Source organism: Rhinatrema bivittatum, chromosome 14 (genome assembly GCF_901001135.1).
Source record: "Rhinatrema bivittatum chromosome 14, aRhiBiv1.1, whole genome shotgun sequence".
NCBI lineage: Eukaryota > Metazoa > Chordata > Amphibia > Gymnophiona > Rhinatrematidae > Rhinatrema > Rhinatrema bivittatum.
In genome coordinates, this window is record NC_042628.1 from 81,099,490 (window position 1) to 81,112,056 (window position 12,567).

A 12,567-nucleotide genomic window follows, 5' to 3' on the forward strand; every position below is an offset into this window, starting at 1 on the left:
TGAAGCGTCCTTTGGCGAGAGTGTGTTATGCGGGGGTCTTTCACGGACCCGCCCAGTATAGGGGTGCTTTGGTACATCCCACTTGTCTGGACTGATCTAGGGTATGAAAAGGAAAGGAAAATTGGTTCTTACCTGCTAATTTTCGTTCCTGAAGTACCCCAGATCAGTCCAGACCCACATCCCGGTGTACGTTTTGCTGAAGACCATGGCAGCAAATCCGTGCTAGGTCACATTTCTGGGAAGAACTGTCAGGTGTACGTAGTTAGGGCCTTCGGAAGATTGCCTGGTTGTTTGGTTCTCTCTTAGACTTCTGGTGGTTATGCTATGTTCAGGAGTTGGCCTTTTGTTCGAATTCAGTGTTTTCCCGTTAATTTTCAGAATAGTTGGGGTGGTTGGTCTGTAATCTGGCTTGGTACAGGTCAATACTGAGGGACTGCAGGTGGCACTCTGGGTTGTGTAGCTGTGCCTCAAAATCTTTGGTTTCCTGCCTCCATCTGCTGGTAGGGATGCAAAACCCAGGAGTCTGGACTGATCCGTGGTACTACAGGAATGAGAATTAGCAGGTAAGAACCAATTTTCCTTTCTCAGGCTGCTTGCTTTACAGTTTTCAATTTAAACAAATGGCAATAACCTGCACTTTCTTTTTGCGTGGATTTTATAGGCTGTGGATGGTATGGCGAGATGTAACTGTAGTGGTCATGTTTCTGTCTCTCAGCTCAGTTTGCTCTCCCTCTACAGATCGGTATTGATCCTCCTCGGGGGGTGCTGATGTACGGCCCGCCGGGCTGTGGGAAAACAATGTTGGCTAAAGCCGTGGCTCATCACACGACAGGTCAGTGCAAATGACCCCCAGCTGTCATGGGGTGTCGCCCGGAAAGGGGCATCTTCCTTGGGTAGGGAGATTCCTAAGATATATTATAAAGTTCCACACTTCTGTCCTCCAGCGGCCTTCATTCGGGTTGTGGGTTCGGAATTTGTACAGAAGTACCTCGGTGAAGGGCCTCGTATGGTGCGTGACGTCTTCCGGTTAGCCAAGGAGAACGCCCCAGCTATTATCTTCATTGACGAGATTGATGCTATCGCAACCAAGCGCTTTGATGCACAGACAGGAGGTGAGAGGGAGTAGGAGGCTGGTGAGAGGTATTAGAAGGTGGGGGAGATGAGAGGTCAGGTCTTTGGGAAAAGATAATGGGGAAAGGTGGGACTGCAGATGAGAGGTGAACAGTGGGAGGATTTATATATAGGTAGGGAGGCAAAGTAGGGTGTAGATGGGGGAGGGACTAGCAGCAGGCAGAAGAGTGGTAGAGATCAAAGATGAGCACCAATTGGGGAAGTGTAGGCACAGCTGCAGGTGCCCTCTCTGGATCTTCCGCTGCTACCTCCCTCTGCCCTTCAGCTGACTGTGCCATCTCTCTCTTGGCAGCTGACCGGGAAGTGCAGAGGATCCTGCTGGAGTTACTCAACCAGATGGATGGATTTGATCAGAACGTTAATGTGAAGGTAATGTGTGTGGGAATGATGTAAAAGGAGATACGGGGTGGGAGCAGAAAAAGGGTACCAGTCACCGTTGTTAGCAGCCCCCCCTGGCCATGAGTTTTCCGTGCTGTGACTGTAAGTCTGAAGCTGCAGAGGAGGATGCAGAAGACGCCATTTGTATGTTTGTTTCTGCTTTTCCCTATATGCACCCCGATCAGTCCAGACTTGGGTTTTGCCTCCCAGCAGATGGAGACAGCATATAACCTGGTGTACCACCTGCAGCCCCACAGTATTTCTCTGTCTCCAGCAGATGGAGACAGCATATAACCTGGTGTACCACCTGCAGCCCCACAGTATTTCTCTGTCTCCAGCAGATGGAGACAGCATATAACCTGGTGTACCACCTGCAGCCCCACAGTATTTCTCTGTCTCCAGCAGATGGAGACAGCATATAACCTGGTGTACCACCTGCAGCCCCACAGTATTTCTCTGTCTCCAGCAGATGGAGACAGCATATAACCTGGTGTACCACCTGCAGCCCCACAGTATTTCTCTGTCTCCAGCAGATGGAGACAGCATATAACCTGGTGTACCACCTGCAGCCCCACAGTATTTCTCTGTCTCCAGCAGATGGAGACAGCATATAACCTACTGTACCACCTGCAGCCCCACAGTATTTCTGTCTCCAGCAGCTGGAGACAGCATATAACCTACTGTACCACCTGCAGCCCCACAGTATTTCTCTGTCTCCAGCAGATGGAGACAGCATATAACCTGGTGTACCACCTGCAGCCCCACAGTATTTCTCTGTCTCCAGCAGATGGAGACAGCATATAACCTACTGTACCACCTGCAGCCCCACAGTATTTCTGTCTCCAGCAGCTGGAGACAGCATATAACCTACTGTACCACCTGCAGCCCCACAGTATTTCTCTGTCTCCAGCAGATGGAGACAGCATATAACCTGGTGTACCACCTGCAGCCCCACAGTATTTCTCTTGTCTCCAGCAGCTGGAGACAGCATATAACCTGGTGTACCACCTGCAGCCCCATAGTATTTCTCTTGTCTCCAGCAGCTGGAGACAGCATATAACCTGGTGTACCACCTGCAGCCCCACAGCATTTCTCTGTCTCCAGCAGATGGAGACAGCATATAACCTGGTGTACCACCTGCAGCCCCACAGTATTTCTCTGACTCCAGCAGATGGAGACAGCATATAACCTTGTGTACCACCTGCAGCCCCACAGTATTTCTCTTGTCTCCAGCAGCTGGAGACAGCATATAACCTACTGTACCACCTGCAGCCCCACAGTATTTCTCTTGTCTCCAGCAGATGGAGACAGCATATAACCTGGTGTACCACCTGCAGCCCCACAGTATTTCTCTGTCTCCAGCAGATGGAGGAGATGCAAAGAGAGAAAAGTATTTCCCTCCTAGGGGGATGGCAGGTCCTGGTGGAACCATCCCTCCTAGTAGCAGGGCTGGGCGAGCAGGGGTTGGTGACCCAAATTTGCTCCAGTTTCCCACGCCGGAGGTTGAAAGCTGGTGGTCCAGTTCCCTCACCTTCTGGAGTTTGGGGGAAGAAAGAACCTTTGCCAAGGCTCCAGACAAGGCTGTCTTCCTTTTTCTATTTGTGTGTTTGCCAGTGTAAAGTTTTTCTATTTTTTTTTTTTTTTTTATTAATACAAAGGGCCTTTTGTTTTCACTTTCAGGTTTTGGACCACATTCTCTAGCCTTGCTTCTGCCTTTTCCCTGGCGCCGGCAGTGCAAGGAGGCAGCTCCAGGGTCTGTTCTCCATTCCTTTTTCCTTTGGCGGCTCCCAGAGGTCCTTTTTTTCTCCTTCCCCGTCGGCTCTCTTCTGCGTGGTTCGCCGGAACCTCAGACAGGCCGAAGGAGCTCCAATGCTCCATGAGTTCTCGCAGTTGTCACATTTCTCTCGCTGCTCCCAGTGTCTCTCAGCAGGTGAAGGCACCTCTGGCGGGGCAGCGACAGTTTCTTCACATCAGCACCGGTCCGGAGGGCCGAAGGAAGCGCGGTGTGAGGCCAGCGATCCATTTCCGCTGAGCGCAGGAACGGTGGCCATTTTGGAGACTTTTGTCATGAAGTCTCGGGCGACGGCAGGGGAAGGGGATCTCCCTCCGGCGCTTACTCCTCCCAATTTAAACCCAGGGGGGGCAGTCGGGAGAGAATACCAATCCTATGGGAGAAGATTCTGATAGTCTTTCACCCTTTTTGGCAAAGTTTGTGCTTTCCCTGTACGCACCCAGATCAGTCCAGACTCCTGGGTTTTGCCTACCTTCCAGCAGATGGAGACAGAGACATTTTTACAGGCACCACCTTATAGTCTGGTGTGCCACCTGCTACTCTTATTTCTTATTCCCTGTATGTACCCGGATCAGTCCAGACTGTGGGTTGAGCCTCCTTTCCAGCAGGTGGAGACAGACCAAGACTGAAAGGGTGTCCTATATGAGGACAGAGCCCACCCTGTAGCCCTTCAGTATTTGTCTGTCTCCATCAGGTGGAACAGCTCACCCTGTGGTTCCCTGTTTACCTTATTCTCTGTCCCTTTGGGGATTCTTTCTACTTTTTCTTCTAACGCTGTCTGGATCAAGCAAGTATTTATTCTTTATTGATTTAAAAAAAAACAAAAACAACAAAAAAAAAAACAGAACTTGTGTGAACTTTGTGGATCGCTTCCACAGGAGACAGTTCCTGTCTCCTTGCTCTTGCAGGGGCCTAGGGGGACTTTGCCCCTTGTTTTATATAGTCTAGGCTCCCTATTCCCGGTGGTCCTTGGCTGCAGGGGTGGATATTGATGTTGCCAGTCACTCCCCCTGTTCAGCAGCTCTCTCTCCCTCTCCCTCCATAAATTTCTCCCTTCACTGGGCTGAATCTTTTTCTATGGCCTGGATTGGCCACTGTTGGAGACAGGATGTTGGGCTTGATGGACCCTCAGTCTGACCCAATATGGCACGTTTTATGTTCTTCATAACTGTTCATGAACTCCAGGAACTTGTTCAAACCCAGCTACATTAACTGCCTTTACCAAATCCTCTGACAGTGAATTCCATATTTTAATTGTGCGTGGGAAAAAAATGTTTTCTCCAAGCTTTTTGTTTAAATCTTAGTTTTTCATATCAGGAATATATTCATGACTTTGAGCTCACCAGGCATGTACAATGAATATATTAAAAAAAAAAAAAAAGGAAACTAACATCAGGAGGTGAGGGGAAATGGTGAGATGTGTGACCACGCCCCCCCCCCCCCCCCCCCCCGATGTCACTGAGAGCTCCGTCAGCAGTTGAAAAGCGCCTCACCACCAGGCGCCACGCGCCGTACGTCGCGCGCCAAAGAGGCGCAACAAAGGGGTTCTCCCCTTTGTGCACCCCTTCGTGCAACCCTTTGTGCTTCATTTAAAATTCTTTCATTTATTTTTTCTGTTAATTAACTTTTTTTCCAAGTTCTTACTTTATGGCTTGTTAACAATTTTTTTATAAATGTTCATTGTATTTGACTATGGAAATATATTTCCTGCTTTTTCTGTTTTATGTAAACCGGTATGATTTGCATTTGATGTAAGAATGTCGGTATATAAAAATTAAAAATAAATAAATATACCGTAAGTAACACATCAGCAGTTAGTCTTCTCCACTATCCCCCCTCCCCTGTCCCACTTCAGGGAATGTCCTCTAGTCTTTGTATTTTCTGAAAGAGTAAGTAACTGATTTGCATTTACCCTTTCTACTTCACTCATGACTGTTGCCAACCATAATTGTCCACCTGTCTAGAGGACTATACCACACATTGCTATGCATGGGCTGGTCTTCAGATCACAGACGCTGTCAAGGCTTATCAAATCAGCCATGGCTACTTTAGTTGCCCACCTAAGAGACCTCTCAATCCTAGACATTTGCAGAGCTGCAACTTGGTCATCACCTTTGCATCCCACTACTGTCTGGACAATCTCTCGAGAAGTGACGATAGCTTTGGGAAGCAGTTTTGTGCCGTCTGTTCACCCATTTTCCACAGGGGGGTCTGGGTTGCTTATTTAGGAAGTGCTCTGTAACACAACTGTCAGCTGGGGCTCCCCACATGTCATGGCTAATTCAGCCCTGCTGGTCGACGGAGAAAGTAAGTTTGACCATAAGTGAGGGTTGTCCTTAAACCGCAGGATGAATTAGCCATGCTCGGTGTCTGCCTGCCTCCCTCAAGAGTCAACGACCTAGCTAAAGCTAAGCTCCACAGTCAACTGAGGATCCATGCTCTTCAGTAAAACTTTGCTAAATTAGAGAGAAGGGCCCATTCAGCGCTGTCAGATGATATCCTCCATGTGTCATGGCTAATCCTGCTGTTTATGGTAAAGAGCGTGCTATTAAGAACATAAGAGGCTTGCTGGGTCAGGCCAGTGTCCATAGAACGTAGCATTCTGTATCCAACCGTGGCTTGTCTGAGTCACAAAAATGCATCCTATCTCACTGCCCAGCATAGGCACTGCCTTTCTCCAGTCTACCTGGCTAATAACTGTTTAGGAACTTGTCCAGTCCTGAAAACCAGATTAGATGCCTTGAACATGTTCCATTGCTTGTGCGCTGTGGGTTTCATATCATGATCTCCTCTTTTTGAACTACAGGTCAGTGAAACATCTCTGGACTAGCTGAAAAATTTTCCTTTTTCTCATTTTTATTTATTCTGGGATGTCTTGTGGTATCTTGGACAAGACACTTTTTCCTTCCCCTGTGTCTCCATGACCCAAATTCTGCCACTTACTCTGTTCTTACCCGTGTCTTCCAGGTGATTATGGCCACAAACCGTGCGGACACACTGGACCCTGCGCTGCTGCGGCCAGGCCGCCTGGACCGCAAGATTGAGTTCCCCTTGCCAGACCGACGGCAGAAGCGTCTCATCTTCTCCACCATCACCAGCAAGATGAACTTGTCTGAGGAAGTAGATCTGGAAGACTGTATCCTTCTGATTACTTCAGTAGGTCAGGGTCACGGATGGAGAAGGGCAATGCAGGTAGCATAGAGGGGTGGTTACGAAAGAAGAGCAGCAGCTTAGACAACAACTTGTGTTCTTACGGACTTCTGACTGCAGTCAGGGCACAGAGTAATCTCATCAGGTTTGGATGGGTGGTGCTGGCATCTCGGAGACCTGGAAAAAGTGATGGGACACAGAGACCAAGGTATAAAATATATAAAAATGACAAAACAGATTGAATTGATAATATAAAATCAAGGAGAATTAAAGCTCTACAGGAGGACAGAAAACAGACTGCATTCTGGGATTTCATGCATGAAAGGGAGGGGCTGTTGCTTTGGGGATGGTAAGCAGATGTAAAGTCAAAGACTATCCCGAACTTCTGGCACAGGCTTCTCCAGTACTTGGCAGTAAATCCCCCTCCCCCCAGTCTGAGAGAATCGGCAAGGAAGTGAATGAAGATGCCGAGTAAAGAGTTTGGATAGTTCAGGTGCAGATGAGAATTCTGGGAAAGGAACAAAATGTTGCCATATAGTGGGTATGACCACTTGAAGGAGGGAGGTCACAGATAAAATTGGTGGCCACATGGGTCCAAGGTACTGTGGGGGCCGGCAGTGGTTGTAAAAACCCTCGCTGTCACGCTCTGTCACTTCTGCGTTGCACACGCAGGGCAGGAGCCCACATAGCGCTACATATTTTTCATGTGAGGCCATCAGTAATGATGCATGACTAATTCCAATGTGCAGGTGAGGCCAGGATGCCCTGACAGATGAGAGTCATGTGCCCATTCTAGGAACTGACATCGAGGAAGCACAGTTTTGCTAGGAGGGACAGTGAAAGGGGCAACAAGCATGATCTTGGCCAGATCGATGATGTGCTGAAGAGGTTCTTGTGTCCCATCTGTATTTGACTGAGAGAGACCATTGGCTCAAAGATTCTTGTCAACAGCTCGGAATTGCAACTTGTAGTAAAATCTATTTAAAAAAAATAATAAAAATTGGACCAGTGAGCGTGTCTGGGATTCAATCTCTGGACTTGTGCTAGGTCTGTATAGATAGTCACAGGATGCTGGACTCCTTCCAGTAGGTGCACGGTTTTTTTTTCCAAAATCCCCTGCCTTGAGAACGAGACACCACTCGCCTGCACATGCACGAGCCTATATTAAAATCTGGCATGCATGTACGGGTATTGTATTTTATAACATTCACATGGCGATGCGTGTGTTATAAAATTGCTCGTCCATGCGCGCCTGATTTTAATGTGGGTGCACGCATGTGCGGGCGAGTGGTGTCTCACCTGTGCAAGGGAGGGGATTTTGAAAAAAATACGTGCGGCGGCCTAGCCTTCCTACATTTTCCCCTCCCTGACCCCTAAACCCACCCTAACTCCTCTAAATTATTTTGAGTGTTCGCTTTGATCCTTGTTCCTGGCAAACGTGTCTTCTGGACCAGCGTGTCCTGAAGTTGGGAGGACCAAGTCAGAAGGTTGCGAATGGTGCCAGCCGCCTCAGTTTGGCTTTACCTACAGACACCTGGGTTTATGGCAGCAACCTTAGATTTGGCTCTCTGGGTGCGGGCACACATGCACCCTCTGCAGAAGGGCCTGCTCTCTCACTGGAATCCTCAGCCAGGATTACTTGGTGCGATTGCCTCTGACAAAGTAGGTTGTTCCAATCTTTCAATGGTACAAGGTCAGTGGTCCAGCCCAGAGGCGAGCTGGTCCATCAACTGTCTGGGTGCTTGGGCGATTTGTCTGGTATTACTGCTGTTCGCTCCTCGGTTGCATGGTAAAGTGGTAAGAATGATGGCCAACAAATGCCATGGTGGTGGCGACTAAAAACCATCAAGGGGAATACAAAGTAAGCAGGTCTTCCTGAAAACGGAGCTGCTTCTTCCCTTATTGGAGAAATATCTCCAGGTCCTGATGGCATCCCATCTTGCGGGTGCAAACAGTGTAAAGGCTGGTGGAGTGGTGGTCTCTCTGAAGGAGCCTTTGAACTTGTAGTGAAGTGATGGGTTCTCTGCCATTTATGAACTTAATAGTGATGGGCAAGAATTTGAAGATGAGCAGGTTTTTTGGTCACAGAAAGGACCTGAAATCCTTCGATTATAGATGTGCTGGTTCAGCAAGGCTGCAAGTGAAGACCTTGTGTGTGTTTGCTCCATAGCCAATGATAGGAAGAACGATTCAGAAAATTTCAGGTCATCTGGGCCTGCTGTTGCTGGTAGCTCTGGATTGGCCTCAACCGTGGTACGAGGATCTGTTGCGCCTCTTGTGTTTTCTACCTCTTGGGAACGTATTCATCTAGGGTCCCATGTCACACGAAGATCCTTGCACCATGACACGTGTGGTAAAGAAGGGATGTTCACCGGCTGTAGTAACTACATGTATTTGGTGTGCAGTGTGTGTGTGTGTGTGCATGCCTGGATGCGCTTCAGTGTCTCAAAAGATTGGATTTCTTGCAAGAAGGTGTAAGGCACATTCAGCTGCTGTTGCAAATTCTGGTTCCGTTGTGGGATCTGAAGTTGGTCATCTTTTTTAGCAGGATCTGAGGATCTGATATAAAGGCTAACTCTGTGCTTGCTCACCTTGAGGACGCTGTTCTTTTTGGCTATTTGTTCAGTGCATAGGGTATTGGAGTTGCAGGTGCTTTCCTTTAGAGAAACCTTTCTGACAATCATGCAGGATAGGGTACAACTTATTTATTTATTTTTGGTTTTTATATACCGCGGTTCCTGTATGAGATACAGATCACCTCGGTTTACAGTATTGTATCCTCCTTTCTGCCAAAGCTGGTGTCCAGTTTTCATATGATCACAAAAAAAAAAACTCACAGTGGCTGTCAAACCCAAAACATCCTAGAAACAAGGCAGCCAGTTGAAAAGTATTAATAATGTTAACCTAAATTACTCAACGTAATGTCAGGTGACAGCAAGTCACTATAGCTCTTGCATGAAAGCTGCTGGCTGAGCAATTTTTATCTGCATTATTACAATCTAAAAAAAAAAGAGGACTTGTGTAAGAATTTGGTACAATCTCACTATGGATGGATGATTGAATAACCCAGGGTTCCTCTGCTTTCATGCAAGAGGTGTATAACACTATCCCAGGCTTGCTGACTCCTGATTTTTACATCAATTAATTTAGATTTCAATTGGCTGCCTTGTTTCAGGACAGTTTCATATGAACCAGGTGCCATCCTTGGATAAGCAACAGGACACAGAAGAGTATGTGCTTTTATGTCCCTTGGATGTGCAGCATCATCTCTTAAGGCATCTCAAAGTCACTAATTAGTTTTGGAGATCTGTTCGGTGGTGCGGGTAAAGGTGAGACAGCGTCTAGGGTTACGGCAGCCCTTTGGATCACTGCAGTATGAATGGCGGCTGGAGTACGGTTACTGAAGCCGGAGAGCCCAGCTATGTCTCCACTAGAGATTTGTAAGGCAGTAATCTGCTCATTTTTGCATACTTTTTACGAGACATTACCGCTTGGATGTTCAAGCTAAGGAGGAAGATTCCCTAGTGGCAGTTGTTTTGAGATGGGCCTCGAGCATCTTCCTGACAGCACAGGGAATAGCTGTGATGAATCCATTGTGCGATGGACTAGTTTGACTGAATGTAGAGGAAAGTGACATTACTACTTACCTGATTAGGCCAGTCCATGCTCCTTCCTGACGCTGCTGTTTTTGCCTATTCAGATTTCTTGAAAGTCCCTTTTGCTGTAACAGGCACTGGGGTGAAGGAGTTGTATGAATGAGCGCAGTTCTTCTGCATCTTGGTAATTTTTTTTAAAAAAGAAAATGAAATAATGCAAGCATATTCTTCCAGTTCTAGGTTCGGGGACAGTTATCTCTGTTTTTCCCATTTGACTTCTTGGCCTTCTGGTAAAAAAAAAAAAGAGCACGGAGATATTAGTGTTTGCATTGAGTTATATATTTGGTTTCAAAGTTGTCCATAGCTTTGCAGAAAATGCTGGCAGGCTGGTGTCAGTACAAGGCTTTATGAGGAGTGATATCAGCGAGCTTGTGACACACGATTCATGTGTGATGGACTGGCCTGACTTCCCTAGAGGAAAGGAAATTATCAGGCAAGTAGTAATTCCACCTTTGACAGGACATGTTATGTTCTGAAAGTGCTACCTTTTGCCAGAAGGAGAGAGATTCTGCTGGCAAGACTTACCAAAAGTAAGGTATCTAAACTGTAAGATGTACTTCATGGCAATTAAATTTCTCACATTTAACCACTTCAGAACATTTTGTTTGTAAAAGAATTATAAGTGGGCAGAGACCCATTCATATGCAGAAGGCTGCACCAGCTATTGTCTCTTTCCTCCTCATCAAACAGGTGGACAATGACTGCACCCGTCCACTGCTTCACGAGTAACAAACAGAAGCAAATTCTTATGAGACACTTTATATTATCAGAAGCAGCTCAGTTTTGGCCCTTGTACCAGTCCAGCAAAAGATGTCTCTTATAAACCATAAGAGATGATGTTCTCAACTACACTTAAACAAACTGCAGGCAGTGGATTGCAAGGTGAGATCAGTTTTATCAGCTCAATTCTTCATCTTCCTTGATTCCATATTCCAGATGTGGCTCGTCCGGATAAGATTTCAGGTGCTGACATTAATTCCATCTGCCAGGAGGTAAGAACTGAGCCCTTTTGTGCTAGTAATGGGATTCACACAGTGCTGTATAGCCACAGAGCTAAGATGTTTGTGTGAGAGAGTCATGTAGCCAGAGATGCTGTCTTGACATCGCGTGTCTCCTCTTTCTCTCCTCAGGGCGGCATGCTGGCTGTGCGGGAGAACCGCTACATTGTCCTGGCCAAGGATTTTGAGAAGGCATACAAGACTGTTATCAAGAAAGACGAACAGGAGCATGAATTTTACAAGTAGAGCTGCACGAGGTCGCCCCACCTGTCTGTCTTCCCTCTACCCTCTTGGAGCAGTTCTGCCTCCACCTGTCCCTCCTCCAGTCCTCTGAGATCCAAGCTGTAGGCCAACCTTGTGGGTGTGTGCTGTGACCTGGAATCTACAATAAAATTATTTTGTTTATAACCTTCTTAATATCTGAAATGGTTTCATTTTGGATTTTGTGTGTGGAGGGGGATTTTTAGAACTAGAGGACCATCACAGTTTCCTGCCCTGCGATGGTGAGTAGTGAGATCAATGTGGGATATTTTGCCTCTATTGTTTTCATCTTTCTTAGCCAGCTGAACTGTGCAGGGACAGGTCTCTGACAGAGGCATGGGCCATGGCTCCCTTTAGAGTACTGTACATATGCCACCTGTGCCCAGCAGTGGGCGGCACTGTTGACCATTGGTTGGAACTCCCTTAGGTCAGTGTTTCCCAACCAGTGTGCTATCGGACCTGATCATGGGTGCGACGGAAAAATCACCACTGCCTGATTCTCTGATCCAAACCAGCACTTAGGATCTGCTCACAGCAGCTCATTTAATTTTAATGTTCTCTTCAGCTAGCCAGACCAGTCCAAGTACATGGTTGTATGTCCACCAACCAGCAGATGGCAGCAGAGATGTCACCGTGCATAGAATCCCATGCTGCTCTCAGCCTGCCAGTATTCTCTGTCTCCAGCAGATGATAGGAGAGTTTGTCCTGTGCTCTGAAATGAGGCCTAGTTAGGCTGTTTGAAAGAACTGGATTGGAACAGCTTCTGAGATGAAAGCCTTGGGCTCTCTTCCCCGGTTGAGCATGGCCTTAGAAAAAGGGGCTTCTAACAGAAGGCGTAGGAATCGCTACCCTTAACCAAGTAGTTTTCATGATTTTGATGCAACGGCAGCATTGCTCTCCGTTTTTGACGGCGAGGCGGGGGAAAAGGGGAATTGGATTCAGGCAACAACCAATACTGGGCCCTGACGTTTACAGTCTGGGGTACAGAGATTAGGGAAAAAGTGCAGAACTGCTTCTATCACAAAGCATGTTCAAGCAGCATTGTCTGAATTACCAAGAAGGCTGCTCACCCTGTAAAAATGTTACTAGCAGTAATTTTGTTATAGGTTTGACAGTTGCTTGATTTGATATTATTACCCTTAACATAAGGCTTGACAACCTGCACAGAGTGGCAGTTACTACCATAAGAAACTTGCTGGGC

General features: G+C 47.1%; 1 protein-coding gene across 1 annotated transcript in view; it reads left to right on the forward strand.

Moving 5' to 3' along the window:
• Positions 1-11,518, forward strand: part of PSMC4 (proteasome 26S subunit, ATPase 4) — a 36,992-nt gene extending 25,474 nt beyond the window's left edge. The window contains exons 6-11 of the mRNA XM_029576869.1: positions 739-832; positions 945-1,112; positions 1,424-1,500; positions 6,269-6,437; positions 11,044-11,099; positions 11,238-11,518. Coding sequence (XP_029432729.1) covers positions 739-832; positions 945-1,112; positions 1,424-1,500; positions 6,269-6,437; positions 11,044-11,099; positions 11,238-11,351 — 678 coding nt within the window. The 3' untranslated portion in view covers positions 11,352-11,518. The remainder of the gene's footprint in view (positions 1-738; positions 833-944; positions 1,113-1,423; positions 1,501-6,268; positions 6,438-11,043; positions 11,100-11,237) is intronic.
• The last annotated feature ends 1,049 nt before the right edge of the window (positions 11,519-12,567 follow it).